Source organism: Poromitra crassiceps (genome assembly GCF_964638095.1).
Source record: "Poromitra crassiceps genome assembly, chromosome: 20".
NCBI classification, from domain to species: Eukaryota; Metazoa; Chordata; class Actinopteri; order Beryciformes; family Melamphaidae; genus Poromitra; species Poromitra crassiceps.
Window position 1 is genome coordinate 19305249 of NC_139637.1, and position 21085 is coordinate 19326333.

General features: G+C 45.7%; 1 protein-coding gene across 1 annotated transcript; it reads right to left on the minus strand.

The window, feature by feature from the left end:
* Positions 1 to 7109: 7109 nt before the first annotated feature.
* snphb (syntaphilin b) lies at positions 7110 to 20779 on the minus strand (the record flags this gene model as incomplete). The annotated part of the gene is given in 7 exon segments (XM_083656956.1): positions 7110 to 9252; positions 10429 to 10578; positions 11124 to 11234; positions 11967 to 12068; positions 17888 to 17895; positions 17897 to 17960; positions 20643 to 20779. Coding segments are annotated over 7 exon segments (2715 nt in total).
* Between the last annotated feature and the right edge of the window lie 306 nt (positions 20780 to 21085).

Here is a 21085-nt window from a genome sequence, read left to right on the forward strand (position 1 = left end):
TATTTTATCCAACTCTGAAAATTTGTGTTATTTTGTCTCAGTGACTGAATTATCTATATATATTTTTTTCCATCATAATTTTCCTCTTAAAAAATGGGCCATAACCTTACAAACCTCCATGTGGGTGCTGCAACGGGTTACCATGACAGCCGAGTGGTGTAGTGTGGGCGGGGACAACGGTCACTGACCTGAACCATTGAACAGTTAACAGATGAGAAACAACAGACACAATATCAAGCAAGGGAAAGTGCGAATAGAAAGATTCAGACGAACACTCAAATGAAAACCACATTTTCCTCCATGCTCTTTTAATATAGGGGACCTTTTGATTTTTCTTTATACAGTGGAGTACCGATGAATAGTGACGTCTGTTACTGTACACATTACTATTGCCATTAAAATAGTTCATTTACAATAAGTTAATAGATTTATCCATAGATATGAATAATATGTCTGCTGAACTCCTATACAAGGCATTTAAGAACGTCCTCAATGTTAGGATGTCTAAAGTATAACCACTACACAGGCTATCGAACACATAATCAGACAGTCAGACGAGGAAGAATAAAGCATAAAATGACGATACACATTCAAAGATTCACAAGAGGACTTCAAGTCGTCGTTCAACCCCCCCGCCCGCCCTCCCCCCACGGATATTCAGCATCGTGTGTGTTTATGTCTAAGGATATACGCAGTATATAATCTCAAGCACAGGCATCGTACTGTGTCACTCACTCATTCCCCTTCAGCACACGGACATCTCTATATATGTCACTAGTACAGCAGGAAATTAAATTGTGTCGGAGGATAAAAATAGAACGCGCACCGCCGCCGTGAGGTCAAATAATGCAATCACATCCTGTCAGAAAGGAATAGGAGTGTGTAGGATGTTGTCAGTATAGTGTTAGCTGGCCAGCGCCACCTTGCTGTCATTTTGGGAAGCATTTTGATAAAGTGCTGTGTTGTAACGCTCATGATCCAGGGCCTGATTGGAGAGAATCCTGATGCATTATTCACCTTATGTTCCAACACAGGGGTCAGCCAGTTACTTCCTATTGTGTTGACACTTCCTGTGACAGTATAGTACTCAGTGTTGCCAGATGGCAAATGTTGAATTATCGTACCAGAGGGTCAAAATTATCGTTTTTGGAGTGAAATTATCGTACGCCCCCTCCCCAGCGCGGCGCGCCTTCGGGGCGCCAAAGTCGGGGACTGCGGCTAATCACAGGCTACTTTTTGGACTTGGCATGATCTTTCAACACTGTGATCTCAGCCTGCGTTGCAACAACAACAAAACACCCTGCACGTATTGGCTGCAAATATGTTGTTTGAAGAGATGATTGTATAAACAGATAGAGTGATAGACGTAGGATTCGTCTAAGTGTCACAAAATGATGAAATTATCGTACATTTGGGGGATTTTGGGATTATTGATCGTACATCGTACAGAGGTCGAAATTATCGTACAAATACGATAATTATCGTACGTCTGGCAACGCTGATAGTACTAGTGACCAGCTACAACAACAGATGGTGTTTTGAACAGGAAGTCATAACACAACTGGGTCAAGTGGGCGGGGCTACATAAGGTGAATAGCAAAGGGACAGAGTGGATTGTCGGCATCCAAAATGAGGACACTCCATGTTCCCCACCAAAGGGTATTATGGATTGAGCTCCGTCCCTTCATTAGTTTATTAGTCACCCTGTAATGTTGACTTTGTGCCACTAGGGGGTGGCATTGACGATGCATGGGACTGACCCAAAGGTGGATCTACACTGGTGGGGGACAACATGTTTACATTTTGCCTGTTTTAATGCTTCCTAATAATGCAGAGCTCCACTAACACACAAAGTCCTATTAGGTCAATAAAGACATAAAACCCTGTCAAAACCTCATGTTAGCAACACCAGCACACACTACATCCAAGATATGAAAACAGGATGAAAAGCGTTTGAAACGAGCCGTTAGGGTTCAGTAAATCAGTGCACTTTACTCCTAAGCCTTATTGTAATCAAGATAACAGCAGATACACCACACGCACACATGGCTACACAATGCAGCTAACGTGTGTAGTCTGATGTGCGTAGAGAGTAGGGTTGAGATGATTGCTGCTGCCCACAACAACAAGCCTGAACGGTCTACCTTACAGGAAGTGAAGAGTCTATAATGAGACAGCATCACTAGCTGTGTTTCCATTACAGTTTTTCGCAAAAGAATTGCGATATTTCTACAACTTCGACAATGTACAATTGCGACTTGTAGGCGTTTCCATTGAAGTTGCGTTTGAGTGATTCCCCGTTGCAGCAGCTGCCACAGTGATTACGCACGGGGATCTGCCCCATATCCCGTCCCCTGCATGCTCAAATCCAACCAATGGTCAATGCAAATCCCAACATGAAGTTACAATGCATATAAACGAGCCTGATTATCAATTCAAAAGAAAATGAGTCGCAAAATGTTGCTGGCTGCGTGAATGCAGTCAGCGCGACAGGCAGAGGAAAAAAGGTAGCCTAATAGCCTACAACTGGTCCGATTTAGAGATGGAGGGGGGAAAAGGCTGATTTGGTTCTATAATTGCACCTGAAACGTGTGCAATGTATTAGCCTACTCACAGTCACTGTATTCACTTCAGACAGCACCACCGCACCAGTGTGTGCTTTTCATCCTCTCATCTCGCCGCTGTGCCAAATGCGCGCACACAGGCAGCCTGCTGTCACCATGGACCGATTTCTGCCATTAAACATTATCTAATTTGCCCGGCTACGCTTTTGCATAACACTCGTCTTTCTGCTAGGTAGCGTTGCTTCAAAGTTTTCCACTTGCTGCGGAGGTTTTGACACGGCTATCGAACCTTACTTACCAAACTTATTTTCCGCTCCTTTTCCAAAGGAGAAGATGGGTCACATGACATGCAAATGCGAAAAATGTGTTTCCATTACACTTTTGCGATAAACTTCTATATCGACACGTCTGAAAAACCACCTCATGAGAGCGAAAAAACTTTTTGCGATATTTGGGAGGTTTTTCGAAATTCACGTGTTTCCATTACCCAATTTCTATTGCGATATTTAGATTTTGCGCATTTCTGAGGGTAATGGAAACACAACTACATATAGTTAAGTGCTGCGTGCAGACACTCGGTTTGGATCAGCTTTACACTGACTGGTCAGTTTCCCTTCCCCTCTCCTCCATCACCCTGTCTGACGCCGAATCGCGGAGCAGGTTGAACTGACAGGGGGAGAGTTCAACTGCCTCAAATCAAAGCACATCACCGCTGACATGATTATCATTCACACGACTTTCATCCTTCTAGATTTTCTAGATACATTTGTATTTACTATCTGTGTTTCCCTCACAGGAATATTATGGCTTTTTTTGTAGAACTGTTTGCTGCCTCCTGAATCACTTTCTGTTCACATGATCAGCTGAGGGGTAATTCACTGCTGGAGTGAGTGGAGAACAACTGACTAACTGTTAGGCCATGTTCACATTACAGGCAAATCCGATTTGCTGCTAAAGTCATTCATCATCATTATCTTGATTGGTTTCCCAAATCTGATTTGGGAGTGTGTCCGCACTGCCACAAATCTGATTTGGGCAAGTGTTCAAGTCGGATCTGTGTGTCCAGACCTCCATATGTGGTTTGGGACAAGTGACACAAATCAGACTTGGAGCATCCAGAGACCATAGGTCCAGACTCATAAAACCAATCTGGATAGAGTCATTAATAGGTCATTAAAGTTCACAAATCAGATTTGGCCTCCTAGTGTGAACATGGCCTTAAGAAACACACTGGGTGATGTTGAGTAAAGGATGAGTGAATGTGGTAAAGCGTTAAGTAAAGCAGATGGCGACGGCGACAGTCGTGTGTGTGTGTGTGTGTGTGTGTGTGTGTGTGTGTGTGTGTGTGTGTCAGTCCTTTAAGCATTCATTCAATCTTTTTATGGATCTTTATGCATTTTTTATGAATGCTGCTTGTGCAGCTCCCTCCGATTGGCCGTTAGTGTCAGGATGAGGTCACAGGAGTTCAACAAAGTCAAAAATAAGAGGGATTGTCATGATTGTCGCTGACTTCTAGGCAATGATAATCACATAATGCACCCTAAAAAAAATAACTATTCCGGTATTTTGAAAAATGTTGGCTAAAACACATCGTTTTTAGACTTTAGTCCTTGTTCTAGTGCAGAGGTTTTCAAAGTGGGAGGCGGACCTCCCTGTGCTCCAAACAGTTTCAGGGGAGGCTCAGTGAATGGAAGTGAAAAAAATATGACATTAGTGATCAAAAGGAAAAGAGAATAGTCAAAAAATGTGTCATTTAGTTAAAGAGATAGTTCAGAGATTTGGGGGAATTTTACTGTTTTCCCCACTTTCCCAGAGTCAGAAGGGCATTTTTCCAAGATTTGTCTGAGGGGAGGCCCACAGTCTCAGACTTTGAAAACCCATGTTCTAGTGTTTTTTCAATGAATAGATACCATAGGAATCCATTACTGTATTTAGTATAGTTTGTAGCATAGCCGGTAGTATTGTGGTAGAATGGTCAAAACGGCTGATTAGCTATAAGCTAATGAATGAAAGGCAGCTGTTTTACAGTGTTCAAAGATAAATAATTGCATGTACTTTTGTTGTATTTTTTAGGATTTACCTGAAATGTCTACAATATTTTATCTGAATTGTGAGTCCAAATACAGTTAGTTACAGCTTAACTTAATATCCCCTAGGAACTACAATTTCACCTGCGTCACTTTTGCTTGAAAACAGCCTCTGTAATACAGTAATATATCAAATTGAAATGACGTTGCAGACAAACAGAACCGTTAGAACTTAAGTGGACGTACAACACTTTGGAATACACATACAATCTCAACTTTCAAGTAATTGCTTAAAATTCATAAAGTGAACAATAGTGCAAAAATATGTCAACGGAATCTTCAAAAAAATTAAGATTCTTTCTTTGCTTATTTTCTTCTCTGAAGAACTAAACATTAAATTGGTGTCAGACTTTTTCCTGCTGGTTGCATCGGGGTGTTCCTCAGTCCGTGAATCTCTGACAGTAAGATTAATTATCTTTACAGTTGCAGGCTGCTTAATTGCCCTTAGTACACATAATCAGTAGTGAAGCATCTGTGCGAGATCAACAAACATAATTAAGAAAAAAACACCCTGATCATAATTGCAATAGCCCCACACCACAACTCCCATACACAGTCTGTCAAAGATCCCTTATTGATTAACATTGAGTGTGAAATAAACATAGTAATCCATGTCTGGAAATGCTTTGCAGAATGTATGTCATTTGTGAGTGACTTAACTCTTGTACAGTGGACTTAATATACACGCGACCAGATCGTGACAGTTAGACTACACTAGGACAGCAGTAAAGTTAGCAGGAATATACAGCACAGACACAGGTGGGGTACAAATAGCACATCTCAATTCATTCATTCATTCAAGATCGACATCAAAATGTCAAAACTGAGCCAGTGAATAACTGCCAACAAGCGTCATGCTCGTAAAATGACTTCTTCCCCGCTACATTCGATGAACTGTCATTGAACGATTTCATCGCACGCTGTGTTTATGAAACGACCCCAGCTGAGGTCAGTCAGTGTCAGTAACAGAGAGCAGCTTGCCTGACCTGCTAGCATCAGGGTACAAGGAACAACCATATGGCCGAGTTCAGGCAAAATTCCACCCTAAAAGACAATTGTCCATGTGTTTCTTAAAAGATTAGACAGTTGAATAGATGTTTGCGAACATAAATAACTCAAAGCCTGAAGCCAGAGCACAAAGGCTGTGATGTACCGTAATCAACATTAAAACAATCTACAGCTATAGAGAGGCAAAGTGACCGCCTACTTCCTGCTTCAGCACTGTACCAGGGATTTCCATCCGCCATTTATTTTCCCATACACACTTCGTAAAATGCTTAGAAAAATTGTTTTACTTGTTCAAACCAAACGGTTCAGCTATATTTAGAAACAGGAGAGACCACATAACATTTCAGTCGGACCAAAACGTAAAAGAATTGCGGATTTAAAGAACATATTCTTTCGATGTAGTTTTTTTAAGTTTTGGTCCGAGTGAAATGTTCTATGGTCTCTCCTGATTCTAAATATAGCTGAACCGTTTGGCTTGACGAAGTAAAACTATTTTATAAGCATTTTACGAAATGTCTACGGGAAAATAAATGGCGGATGAAAATCTCTGGTACAGTGCTGAAGCAGGAAGTAGGCGGTCACTTTGCCTCTCTATAGATAATGAATTGGAGACCGACGTCCATTGCCGAGCTGACAGGAATGAACCACCAAAATGTGAACGTGTCCACTTAGAGTCACCCTGAGTTCCACACTGTCAGTCTCCTGTTAAATGCCAGCGGATCATCTCCGTGACTATTGTGTCTTGATGACATCATAGATCTAGATCGGTGTCTTTATGACATCATAGATCTAGATCGGTGTCTTGGCGCACCAGCCTGCATGCTCAAGACTGAACTGTCCAACAATCATAGGAAACATGCATGTGAATTCTGGTTTAGGGTGGATTTTCCCTCACAGTCAATCTACTGCACAAATATAGACATACCTGCCTCCAGACATCCAAGCCGTTTGGCTAGACACGTAGGCTATTCTCTGCACTCTTAATATGCATATACACACATTTCATGTAGCCTACACACCCAACATATCAACACAAAGTAAAATTGAACCAGCCTGGTTGGTAGACCAACATGAGTAAACCCACCAATCTCCCTGCATTCAAAGACAAAACGATCGGCGTCAAACACACAAACATCGATCTTTCCGTTCTCTCGGCTCATTCAGTTAAGTGGTTTTTTTCTTGGCAGACATCTTGGTAGCCTAGTCATATAGAAGCACATTTCCTGTCCCTGATGCTGCCCTCAGCTATTAAGTGCCATAGTCTTAATGAGCAGATGAGGAGATTCTCTCTCTCTCTCTCTCGTCGTCCCCTCGCATCCCCGTCATCCGATTTTCCAATCCTAGGACTCGGGAGCACACAGGAGAGGTCAAAGGTCGTATCGCAGGGCCCACAGAGCTGCGTGTGGGCCTAGCCGAAACAGACGGTGAAACAGACAGGAGCTCCTCCCCCTCATATCTGCGATCCGCCGCCCAGGTCGCCCCCGCCCGCGGGGTAGTGCCTGAGCCCGCCTCCCCTGCGCAGCGAGTGGAGCGCCACGGTGCAGCAGCCGCGCAGCAGCGAGCCTATATGATACATGTGTCCGTCGCGCACCGGGCCGCGGCACAGCCACGCCACCGTGGGCACGACGGGCACGGCCACCGCCAGCAGGTCGACCAGGAAGTGACGACTCCAGTAGCTCTTCTCAACGGTCCCGGATTCTCCCTCTGTTGTTGCCGCGGCGGCGCCCCCTACGGCGCCCTGTTCTTCGTCATCGCCGTCCTCGTCGTGGACTTCCACGACGGTGACCCCGGCTATCTCCTCGTGGGAGGTGGATCTCCTCGGCTGGGAGGTTTGAGGCCTCTCTACGCCCGGCGATAACCCGGGGCTGCTTGGATGTAGCTCTTCTGACTCCACCTGGGTAGACACTGCTAATAGTTCTACCTCCTGTTGCATCTCTCCACCACCGTGGCTCTCTGACTCGGTCTCTGCCTGCCTGCCTTCTCCACTCTGCAACCCCATCTCGCCCTGGCTCCCTGCTGCTGTCTCTGCGGAATCCCCCTGTTCCCCTGGTGGTGCTGCTTCCTCCACCTCCACCTCGCTACATCCCGCTGTTCCCACCTGCGCCTGCTGTCCTTCCTCTCCATCCAACCTGTCTGCTTCCACAACCTCACACCTTTTCGCGTCCACATCCTCACACCTCTCCGCGTCCACATCCTCACACCTCTCCGCGTCCACAACATCACACCTCTCTGAGAACTCCAACAACCCCTCCTCCCCCGATCCCACCTCCGTTGTCTTGTCTTGCTCCTCCATTAGAGCAGCTTCCTCCTCTTGCTCCTCTTCCTCCTGCTTCTCCTGCTCCTCCGATCCCTCACTCCCCTCACAGCGAGGAATCTCTATGGAACACGACATAGTGGCGGAGCGCCTTAAAGGAGGCACCGGCGGCGTCCGGGAGGCGGGGATCGGCTCCGTGGCCGTCGACATGATCGTCGCCGTGGTCATCGAGGTGGTGGTGGTGATGGAGTCCAGGTCCACGTCGCCCTCGTCGGACATCCAGGTGGAGGTGGGGCTGCAGGCCTGCGAGCGGAAGGTGCGCTGCTCGGCGATGGTGTCCAGGTCGGTGGGCGTGGCCGGGACGGGGCAGCTCTCGGTCTGGATGCCCGTCTCCCGCAGGTGGTGCAGGTAGAGGTGGTGGTGAGACAGGCAGGGGTGGCTCGCGCTGCCCACGCCGCCCATGGCGCAACGGAAGGCCGCCAGCCGGTCGCCCGTGCACAGCTTGTCGTAGGCGGAGGAGTGGGGCAGAGTGTGGGGCAGGGTGTGGTAGCGGTTGTGAGGCAAAGGGTGCGACAAGCCGTGGGGCAGAGAGTTGGGTAGGGAGGTGTGGGACAAGCCGTGGGGCAGAGAGTTGGGTAGGGAGGTGTGGGACAAGCCGTGGGACAGAGAGTTGGGCAGGGAGTGGGGCAGCGTCTGCGCGTAGGAGTTGAGCAAAGACGCCGTCTCCTCGGACAGCATGGCGGCCTCCAGCAGCAGGTCGGCGCGGCTCGGGACGCTGCTCTCCCCGCAGCACACGCAGCCGCTGTCCTGGGTGCCGTCGCCCGACAGACACGGGAAGTCCGGCCCGTTGCCGTTCCGGTCCGCCAGCGCCTGATCGCTCAGCTTGGTGTAGGTGGAGCTCCGGGTCAGGGAGCGGGCCGGGGAGCCGTCGCAGGAGCACGAGCCCCTCCCCCCTACCGGCGGTTTGGCCGTGGCCCCGGGGCTTTCCCCGGACACCGACGCCGGCGCCGACCCTCCGACTCGGATGCGGCAGCCCGGTATGGCTTCCCCCTCCTTGACCGCCCCGGTCTGGGCCATCTCCATGCAGAGGAGCAGGTTCTCCAGCTTGTGGTTCTGGATGTTGATATCCTGAAAGTACTTCTGGACCCCTCCGTCGCCGCTGAGCCCCCCCGCCTCGCTGAGGCTGGCACGGACGGTGTCCACGGCGTCTTTGAGCTGCTGGATCTCCCGGCGCGCCTCCTTCAGGGCCAGCTGGGCCTCCACGCGGTGACACTCCTCCTCGATCCAGTCCTCCTGCATCCTGCACAGTTGGCCTCTCAGCTCATCGATCTCGGTGTCCCTAGGAGGGACAACAGAGAGAGGAGAAGGGAGGAAGGATAGAAGACAGGGGAGAGAGATCAGGCAGAATGAGGATAATGAGAAAGAAGACCAGAAGAAAGGGAAGGAAGAACAGTTAAACAAATACTCTGATGATCATCTCTTTGATTGTGGGAAGACGATAATACTCTCGTGTGTAAAATAAAATAAAAATAAATCTGTATATTTAAAGAGCAAGGTAAATCGTAGAGAATAATGATGTGGTACAGAGGTTAACATCATTTTAAAAGAACCATGCTTGATCTCGGAAACAGACCGAGATGATTCAACTTAGGATTTGAGTTTGTACAATTTAGTTTCACCCTTTGGCTCTGGATCAATATAGAGGCCGGCCTACTACAGGAATCCAAAGTTCTGCTACACGTATATTATGTATATATATTAAATGTGTACATGATTAAAGATGAAAACATTGCTTAAGTTGGATTTTGTTTAAGTGACTAAATTTCAAGTGCAGAAATCTATCCTTTTACACAGAGGGTCTCAGACTAACGCCAGCAAACACATCACATTTTGTCCTGATTGGCTCCCCTCACTAAAACAATTCAATCAGGCCAGTTTGCAGGATTTGAACGTTGTGCATCAGAAAGCCTCCAGGCAGCAGGTTTACCTCGTTATAATTACGGTTCCAGTATTGTGCCTGTTCAGCCTGAGAGGTTTTCAAATTCAATAAATAAATACTCCCTTAACAATATTCTCAGACAGAGGCCTGCATAACACAATCTAAGAAACTCTGTATGTTTAAAGTTATCCTTTATTTATCCCCATGGGGAAATTCATCCTCTGCATTTGACCCATCCTCTACTAGGAACCTTCCTAGAGCTAGGAGCAGTGGGCAGCCGCAGTGCAGCGCCCGGGGACCAACTCCAGTTCTTTTTGCCATTGCCTTGGTCAGGGGCACTGACAGGAGTATTAACCCTAACATAAATGTCTTTGAAACCGGAGCACCCAGAGAAAACCCACAACAACACGGGGAGAACATGCAAACTCCACACAGAAAGGACCCGGGACGGACCGGGGGTTCGAACCCGGGACCTTCTTGCTGTGAGGCAACAGTGCTAACCACTGAGCCACCGTGCCTAACCACTGAGCCACCGTGTCGTCCTGTCCTAGAGAGAATATCTGTAAGTCACCTCACCTGTCTTGAAGTCTGTCGACGGTTTCCTTTAGCCTGGCCCGCAGGTGTCGGATACACACCTCCTTCTGCTGCAGGGGTGTGAGGTACTGCTCGGGCGGAGGCGGCCGGATGCCATGGTTATCTGTACATGAGGTGTACTTCTGGTGTCGTCTGGGAAACACACGAGACAACATACATGTGTTTGGCTTGCAACAGCCTGAAGAGAATGTATTTTAAAACATTGACAATAGACCCTTTTCACATCAGCCAGTTTGATGTTTCAAAAGCAGGGTAAACAACAGGTGTAACCAACAACATTATAATGGTTCCATTCGTTTTTAGGTGTTCACGTGTCAGGGCCCCCATGAATGTTATTGGTTACACCGACCTGTGTTTACCCTGCTTTGACATGTCAAAATGGCTGCTGTGAAAAGGGTCATGGGGTCAAAGAGACATCGCTGTTGAGTTTTTCAAATGTATTTCTTTGGCACTTTGAGCACCACAAGCCGAGTGCCATCCAGTTCCATTTTATTGGAGAGAAGGCAGACAACTCTGCGGCCGATATCTCCAAAACTCAGGCAACTGACACAAAACGATATAGATGGATAAATAGCACTACAGGTGAGAGGGAAAAGATGTATTTTGGATTTTAGGGTGAGCTGTTCCTTTAAGTCTGCATTACTGAATAGGTCATGTGGCGTCTTATTACGTCTCACCCTTTGGTGGGGCTGCAGTCGCTGCCCTTACAGGAGCCCGAGTTGCTGCTGCTGCTGATGGACGTGTTGCCATAGGGATCTCGGTTACTGGGCGGGGCCAGCAGCGGCCGCCTGGTCCAAAGCAGGAGGAGAGCAGTTAATGTGTTGCCCATGACAACCACAGCACAGTAAAAGCATGAAACCACACTCCAGACAACTGTGTGTGAGCTGCAGATCAAAACAGACGACAGTCCAGCCAGGTCCACCAACATGCCACCAACACAGCACGGGCACAGTACAGACACATCACAAACAACGAATGACATATAGTTATGTCTCACAAACAAGGGGATGTTACACACTCCATTAGACACTGGCAGTGATATGAAAGATGGTATTTCTAAAAAAAATAATAATAATAAATAAAAATGCCATGCGTTCTGCAAAGATGGAAACAGCTCAGACCAAACCAAACATCAAAATGGACGAGACACTCAAAGGCATGAACGCAGCAGGAAGTGAATCGAGGATGGCTTGCATTAGTGGTGAATAACCAAAAGAAAAGAAAAAGAAAGAAATGTTAATTGCAACCAAAGAGTGACAGACGGCACGTCGCGGCGTTGTGGGAATGTCTTCCTTTTACCACGATGATGACAGACACTAATCATGAAACATTCCACTGACATGTCCACAAGGAATGATCCGAAAACATTCCCATCCTAACATTCCCATGCGTTACAGAGTTATTATAAGACAAGTAGAGGAACCCGGACGACAGACCGAGAGCGAGGGGTGGAGGGCGAGTTTGTTGAACGACTGTGGCGCTCCGGGGACCTGGTGGAAGCGTATCCTTTAGTCGGCGACTTGGTGGTCGATGCGTAGCCGCCTTTTGTCGGACGCATTGAGACCATATAGCCTGTCTCCATGGGGACGTAGTCTAGCTCTATGAACCTGCAGTAGTCAAACCTGACCAGGCGGAGACAACAGGGTGTTAAATCACAGGAGGACAGCAAGCGAGTAGCACACCTGAACGATAACACTGTGCGTGCTAAAAAAATGTATGCGCGCTGTACTATTGAGTAGGGGTGGGGGAAAAAATCGATACAGCGTAGTATCGTGATATTTTGCGGGCAATATGTAGGCCTAGTATCATATTGAATGCCAAGTATCGTGATATTTTATTATACAAAATGTCAAGTGCATCATGCAACATTTATGACAGGTTTTTATGACAGTGTTGGTCAGTCTGTCCGCTCTTGACAATCCCATTTTGCTGCAATAAAATTGATTGAAGTGAGATGAACAGACTGGAAACTTTATCTGATGAGATCAAACAGATGTTGACAACGTTTTTACCTTTGGGGGACATCATTTGCAGTTGAAAAAAGGTAATAAATCACAATATATCGCAATACACAATATATCGCAATACTAGCAAATCGCAATATCGCAATACTATCAGATCGCGACTTAAGTATCGTGATAATATCGTATCGTGGGGCATCGGTGATTCCCACCCCTACTATTGAGGTGAGATAATACTGTCTTATCATAGTGCATGTTGTGCTATATTCACATAGCATGTTGTGCTATATTCACAATATAGCATGTTGTGCTATATTCACAATATAGCACAACATGCTATATTCACAATATAGCATGTTGTGCTATATTCACAATATAGCATGTTGTGCTATATTCACATAGCATGTTGTGCTATATTCACATAGCATGTTGTGCTATATTCACAATATAGCATGTTGTGCTATATTCACATAGCATGTTGTGCTATATTCACAATATATAGCATGTTGTGCTATATTCACATAGCATGTTGTGCTATATTCACAATATAGCATGTTGTGCTATATTCACATAGCATGTTGTGCTATATTCACATAGCATGTTGTGCTATATTCACAATATAGCATGTTGTGCTATATTCACATAGCATGTTGTGCTATATTCACAATATATAGCATGTTGTGCTATATTCACATAGCATGTTGTGCTATATTCACAATATAGCATGTTGTGCTATATTCACATAGCATGTTGTGCTATATTCACATAGCATGTTGTGCTATATTCACATAGCATGTTGTGCTATATTCACATTCAGTGCTGCAGCGGTGTCTCTGTGCCTGGGTTTTGCGCGCAGGCAGAAGCACTCAAACACTGAAAGCACCCAAGAGAGGCATCATCTCTAAAAGGTTTCCAAGCTTCAGTTCAATACTTCCGGGCTCCTTTCTTTTACAATAGATTTATATGTTTGAGCCGACAAATAGGTTGGTAGCTCAACTGCCGAATCCTTTTCTCATATGAAACGAGGTAAATTAATTTGAAGCTGTGAGGCTTCTATAGCAATTAAATCACAACTCTGAGATCAACTGTCCCGAGATCCTAATGATGATGACAGAAGGATGGTTAAAAATTTTGCATTTTGTTCCTAACAGCCAGATTATACTGAGTATTTACCTCCTACTGCGCTCTCACACAGATGTCGGTACAGTCCAGAGATGCTCACAAGTGATTTTTTTGCAAATCCAAGTAGTCAAGTCTCAAGTCTTTGGTCACCAGTCCAAGTCAAATCTCAAGTCTTTGAGGGGCAAGTCCAAGTCAAGTCTCAAGTCTCTATGGATGAGTGTTCTATCATTCTGCTGCATGCCATCTGGTCTGCTTAGAAGACTGCATAGCTAAAACTAAGGATTTTCAAAGCATGTACTGTATTATAATTAGAATACAGCAGCAGCAATGATTGACATTAGCAGATATTTCCTTAATGCTAATGCACCAAAAAAAGAAAATAAAGAAAAATAAATATTGTTCACAAGTCCCAAACCTTCAAGTCCAAGTCAAGTCTCAAGTATTTGAGGACAAGTCTCAAGTCACTGTGTGTGTGACTTAAGTGCGACTCAAGTCCAAGTCCCCATCTCTGCGGTACACTTTTTTTAATTAGGCAGATCAAATGCATAATTCAGTAGGACTTCGACCTGTGACACGTCTGCTTCAGATCATCTCAACACCACTTCATCTGCACGACACATCGCTCACACTAAGTACAACTACAACATCTCTCTCTAATAAGGACAGAAGGTCTCTTTCCTCAAGTGATTTTTGATCGCTAAAATCCGCACGGATGAACTAATAAGGACAGACAGGCGAAATAAAACCTCACAAATAATCCCCTTATGAAGCCGCCATATCATAGACCAAATGTAATTGAAGCTTATTTCTATGCAAAAGCAGCAGAGCTGAAAATAACCATGAAGTCGTTCTCTGCTCCCTCCTGAACCCAATCTGCAGCTTCAAGAAACCAATTGTCAGACAGTCAAAACAACCTCCTCCACCATGAAATAATATAAAAACATTATTAGAGACAACATAACAGCACATATAGCACAAATAATAAGTAACTAGAAAGTAAATGTCAAATAAAATATACATATAAAATAAAATACATATACATTTTCACCTTTAAGGCTTTAATTGCCACTATTCTGTTAACATAAAACACAATTACATCAGTAGTAGCAAGGAACTGCAGGAACTGTGATGGGCAACTTCTGTCAAAACCTTCCCTCCAGACTAATAATCAATAATGCCCAAACATATCAGATGTTTTTTTTTACCTGTTATAATATAAAGTATTAAATATATATATAATATATATAAAATTATAAAAGGACATGAGTGTTGCCCAGTCACTGGCCTCCGCCGAGGGAGGCGGGGACAAGCAGGGCCAATCAGGGCAGCCATAAGGAACTTTCGTATAGGACACGATAACTCCTGCAGTCTAAAACCCATTCTTTCCAATGGGTTGTTGCACCACGCACACATTCATGATTTTTCACTTCAATTTCAAGCTGTCATACGTCGCGAGAAACAAAGGGAAGTAGCCAATCGGGATGGGAAAGAAAATGGAGGGAAAAAGTGGTAGCAGTGTCACGGTCACTCTTCGCTCATGGATTGGTAATAATGTTACTGGTAAATATCGATGCCCAGAGCGACGGTGTCGTGACAGCGCTATCAGAATTTCCCAAATTCTATGATGTATTTATAGTGTGGCAGAAAAGCTCTCTCCTGAAAGCATGTTTCTGATCAAACCAGCAACAGGTCTGTTTAAAAATGCAGCAGTGATTAGGGATAATTTAGATTTTATACTATATGTATACCGTATCTATATATCTATATAGGTATATATATACTGTTCTAACAAGATAACAAATTGCAAGTGGCTCTTTTCCCAGCTTCTTGAAAGCCTTATAAGCCTACTTTTTTCCACACACAACCTCAATTTCCCCCAAGCATCTAGTCAAGAGCATCCGACCGAGAAAACGATGTCCTATGTGAAAGATCCAACAAGGGAGCAGGACAGATACCGACTCAACGGGAGGTTTGAGAAGATCAATTACTAGAAAAAGCCAAGACGTGAACAGAAAAACAACACAAACGGGGGAGAAAAGCCAGCTGAAGCAGAAAGCCTACAGAGACAGGTAGACTGAATACAGAATACAACACTTTGAGTAATACTGTAGGTTTTGCTTGGTGCAATCGGAGAGTGTATATCACATCCATCTGCTGGGATGGATCTCTTGTCTGGACTGTGGGTGGTGAGCAGTGTTGGGCAGTAACTTAGTTACAGTAACTTAGTTACTGTAATTTTATTATTTTTTACCAGTAACTAGTAATGTAAGGGACTAGAATTTTCAAAAAGTATTTATATTACAGTTACTAATCCAAGTGACTTCAAGTTACTGCATTACATTCTCCAGCGCTGCCACAGCCCTAAAACACAGTGTGGAGATAGATAGGTCTGGCTATGTGAGGCTTCTGTGTTGCCAGAAGGAATTTTTTTTTTGTACTAGGTAGTCAAATAAATAAAAAATATGCAGTTTGGCTGATTGTTGACTCCTGCTGTATTAAAGGTTAATTATTGTTCCAATAAAGTGGCTTCAGTTGTAAAAGGAGCTGCTTAAACAGGTTAAGTATGTCACTTTTTCGCAACTGGCATAGCAAAAGTAATATAGTAAAGTAACGAGTAATGTAACAAATTACTTTTGAAACCAAGTCATAAGTAAAGTAATTGTAATACTTTTTAAATGAGTGAGTCATCAGTAATAAGTAACTAATTACACTTCCTGAGTAACTTGCCCAACACTGGTGGTGAGTGACAGTCTGGTGGACGTAGGTAGGTAGGCAGATAGCGTGTTCCACAGGGCTCAGGCATTGTGGGTGGGTGGAGTGCAGATGTTCTCCTTCACACAGTGGATGGGTTTTCACAGCTATACTGTATGTGGTCGATTCTGGTCGAGACAGAGACGTTGCTCATTCTGGCTGAAATCAGTTTAGATGGATGGAGGAAGTGAACTTCCCAGTATTAAACCACACAAATAAACCCAAAGCTTAGCATTGGCTGTGTGTTACGGCAATGTCAGTGTCTCACCAACTCTCGGCTGTGGAACTGCTCAGTGTCTACAACCAACATAGTTGGTCGATATGGAGCGGCAGTGGTTATAGACCAGTGATCACCAGGGATCACTAGTCTGCCAAGCCAGACTTACCACAGCAGCACAGCTTTAGTGCTAATTCCACAGTGCATGTAGCCGCTAAACACAACTTCATGCTAAGTGTAAATTAATGAGAATAAGTGTAACCGGGGCCAAATGGTGTTAGCAAATGCTCAAATCCAGGAGACACGCACATCCAAATCCTAACTAGGAGCAGCAGGTGCTGAGCTGAACTGGAACATCAGTGAAACAACCAAAGAATAAAAACTGCTCGCAAGAGCTAGACGCTCTTGAAGAACGTCTGAAACGTCACTATCTCTGGTGCAATAAACTCTGAAAAGAAGCCCTGGGTAGGAAATTAACTTTTTTAAACAATGGTTATTTTTGCCCCTGTGTAATATATTCCGGGAGCATTTTGGATAATTTCCAGGGTAATTTGATCAAATGTTGGGAAATACCTTAGTTGCACCTATGTAGCATGACAGACCAATCAATGACTCTTATCCACCAAGTATATTTTATTTCTAAAAGTTCATAAACAGTCAAAATAAACATTTCCTATCTCAACAACACTGTTGATTGTCGGGCTTGTTTTTAATGTACTTGGCAAAAACATGAGTGAACTAGCTGGCCAGCTAGCTTGTGCTGCCTGTCACTGAGCTAAATAACACTAGTAGTAGGGATGCCTTAATTGGCCATTTTAGAGTCACACTTTGCAATACAGAATAATGTTAAGATACAGAAAGTATTAAACTCTTTATTTTATGGGGGCATTTAAAAGCCCTTGTCACCCCAGTTCCAAGGGCAATTCTAGATTTTTTTAGGGGCATTTTGCCCCCCGGCCCCCGCTAATTTCCTACCCTGATGTGCGAGCAGTTTTTATTCTTTTGTTGCTTCACAAATCCCTACACATGTTGTTGCATGCCAGTCTAGATAGCTCGAGTACACACCTGCTGTGTGAGTCTACTGAAGGCCTAGTTATTCAAGTTTATTGGGTGTGTCTCCGTTTTGGATGAAAGCAAACAGGCGAGGCAACATTTTGAGACACAAAGGAAGTATAATTGCTGTTGCTGCTAGTGAAGATACGTCATGTCTTGTTTTCCGTGGCTAACATGTGCATGCCAGAATACAGCTACAGCTGCGGAGCATGCTTTGGTGAGACTGTAACTGAAGTGTGTCTCACGCGGGGGGCGCGGCCACAGGAATGGCCACGGGCGCCGTGGCTGCCGCCGCCGGCGCGGCCGTCCCTGGCGCCCCCGATGCCGGCGTGGGCACCGGGACGGGCGAGGAGGACGCCAGCATTTGCTGCAAGCGCCGCCTGGGCTGCAGCGCCTTCAGAGGGTTGAATCTGAGGAGGAGAGACGGAGGAGAGAGAGGAGGGGGAGGAGGACCACAGCTACAGACTGAACTGTCTGCAGCTACATGCTACCTGCCGCTATACCCAATATGACCACACGGCTTGGCTCCTGTTCATGAGGTGCCGGTGGAAGGGTTTCTCATTTGATTTGCATCATGCATCCTTCTATGCCTTAAAACTATATGGCTTTAATAACATATGGATGAGAATACAGATTAACACACTTTCAAATACTTAAAGCAGAGTTGATTTAAGATTCCTTGGCAAGATGTAGGATAGCTACTGTACTGTAAGCCAACCAGTACCAATATCAATGCCAAATGGGCTCTGCATTACTGGAAAACTGGACCAGAGATGTAAAGCTATGCTTGAAAATCACTCCAACAGTTATATTACACTGTGCATAATATGGATGTATAACACATAAGCTTATTGTGAAACACAAACGTTTAAGCTTAAAAGATCTTAATAATTGATTGGATTTCTATAGCGCCTTTTTAGATGATCAAAGTGCTTTACATAATCAGGGGAGGGGGAGGGAACTCAACTCAACCACCATCGATGTGTAACACCCACCTGGGTGATGCACGGAAGCCAGTTTGCGCCAGAACGCTCGCCACACATCAGCTCCCACGGTGAAGAGTTGAGGACTGATTGTGCCAAATAGGTAACGAGGGATGATTAGGTGGCCATGTTGGAAGGAAGGCCTGTGTGGGAATTTAGCCAGGGCACCGGGGTTACACCCCTCAGGGCACCGGGGTTACACCCCCCAGGGCACCGGGGTTACAGCCCTACTCTTGTGAAGAGTGCCGATGGGATCTTTAATGACCACAGAGAGTCAGGACCTCGGTGGTTTAACGTCTCATCCGCAGGACGGTGCTCACCCACAGGACAGAGTCCCTGCCTCTGCATTGGGGAGATTATTCATGAGGGAAGAGCACCTCCTACTGGTCCTCCAACAGCACTTCCAGCACCAGTCTCCCATCCAAGGAGTATCCTACCCCCATACATGCTTAGCTTCCCCAGGAAAGCCAGTGATGTAATGCAGGAGCCACTGATGCTGACAAGGGTTAACACAGAGTTAAGGTAGACGCACTTATCACTGGTCTCTGAACAGGGGCAACAACAACTCAATAACACTGTTTTATCCTTTAGCATAGAGAGGCAAAGTGAACGTCACTTCCTGCTTCAGCACTGTACCACATTTATTTTCCCATAGACATTCCATAAAATGCTTATAGAAATAGTTTTACTTGGTCAAACCAAGCGGTTCAGCTATATTTAGAATCGGGAGAGCCCGTAGAACATTTCACTCGGACCAAAAAAAAAAAAAAAAGGGAAATATTATGCAATCTCGCCTGTTTCTAAATATATCTGAACCGTTTCGTTTGAACAAGTGAAACTATTTTTATACGCATTTGACCAAATGTCTATGGGAAAATAAATGGCGGATGAAAATCTCTGGTACAGTGCTGAAGCAGGAAGTGACGTTCCACTTTGGCTCTCTATAGGGAACAGCCAAGGAGCTGCAGCCATGTAGCTGTAGCAGGACACATCAGTACACATCAATATACTGTGTATATACTGTACTGTGTGTATACAATAAACTGTGTTCAGGTTACAGTAAACTGGTTCTTTACTGGTCAGTGGTCACCATATAGGAGCTGCTGACTAGGACTACTCTGCTTTACCTGCGTTACACCTGCTTTACACACCTCTTCTGCTCTATTCTGCTCAATAATAGCCCTGCCCCCCATCAGGAACATCAAACTAGCTAACGAGCTAATCAAACGGCAAACATGGCCCAACTACAAAAGACGAGGGCAGCAACTGACTGGTGTAAAACGCTGACACAGACATGACTGCAGAGGAAAAAAGAAAGAGCTAGATAAAGAGAGAGAGAGCGAGAGAGTTGGCTTATGAACTGCTTATGGTGCTCTTACAGTAGCTGGATACAGTAGAAGCAAAGCTCAGCTCCCCTATAGGCGAAAAAGAGCCCTATGGCAATAATATATATAGATAGACAATGAAACAATGCAAGGTTTTGAACAATTGACTCTCATACATATAATATAGAATTATAGTGGTACTAAAAAAGGTCACATGGCAGATTGCATACATTCATTTGTTGACCTGACAAGAAACATGAACATAAGTGAGGTGGAGAAAAATGAAAGACAGATTTCATCACAGGCTGACTGCCTTAAAGGAGGGAATCGAAGCAGTGGGTCAGCAGAAACACAGTGGGGGGCCCGGCAGCACCAGTGCACCTGGGTCCATGGTGCTGGGGGGCCTGCACCAGTGCACCTGGGTCCATGGTGCTGGGGGGCCTGCATCAGTGCACCTGGGTCCATGGTGCTGGGGGGCCTGCATCAGTGCACCTGGGTCCATGGTGCTGGGGGCCTGCATCAGTGCACCTGGGTCCATGGTGCTGGGGGGCCTGCATCAGTGCACCTGGGTCCATGGTGCTGGGGGCCTGCATCAGTGCACCTGGGTCCATGGTGCTGGGGGGCCTGCATCAGTGCACCTGGGTCCATGGTGCTGGGGGCCTGCATCAGTGCACCTGGGTCCATGGTGCTGGGGGGCCTGCATCAGTGCACCTGGGTCCATGGTGCTGGGGGCCTGCATCAGTGCACCTGGGTCCATGGTGCTGGGGGGCCTGCATCAGTGCACCTGGGTCCATGGTGCTGGGGGGCCTGCATCAGTGCACCTGGGTCCATGGTGCTGGGGGGCAGCACCAGTGCACCTGGGTCCATGGTGCTGGGGGCCTGCACCAGTGCACCTGGGTCCATGGTGCTGGGGGCCTGCATCCGGTCTCCTCAAACAGTACAGTACATGCCTCCTCCTTTTGTGATCAGTGATGGTGAGGTTACACCTTCTCAACGTCCCTACAGCTGTGCAACGGTCTCTGACACGAGGGGACAACTGTTGCCAAGAAACTCATCCTTTTCAATTGTGGCCGACGGATATGACCTCGGTTATACGGATGGAGGGACTTCGATTCCTGAGGACCGACTCACTTGGGAAGTTTTCAGTTATTTCGGACCCGTTTCTGGCCTATCTCGCTGAAGTTGGGGCGACGGGTGACTCGCCTGGCTGGCTTCTCATGGACCCCT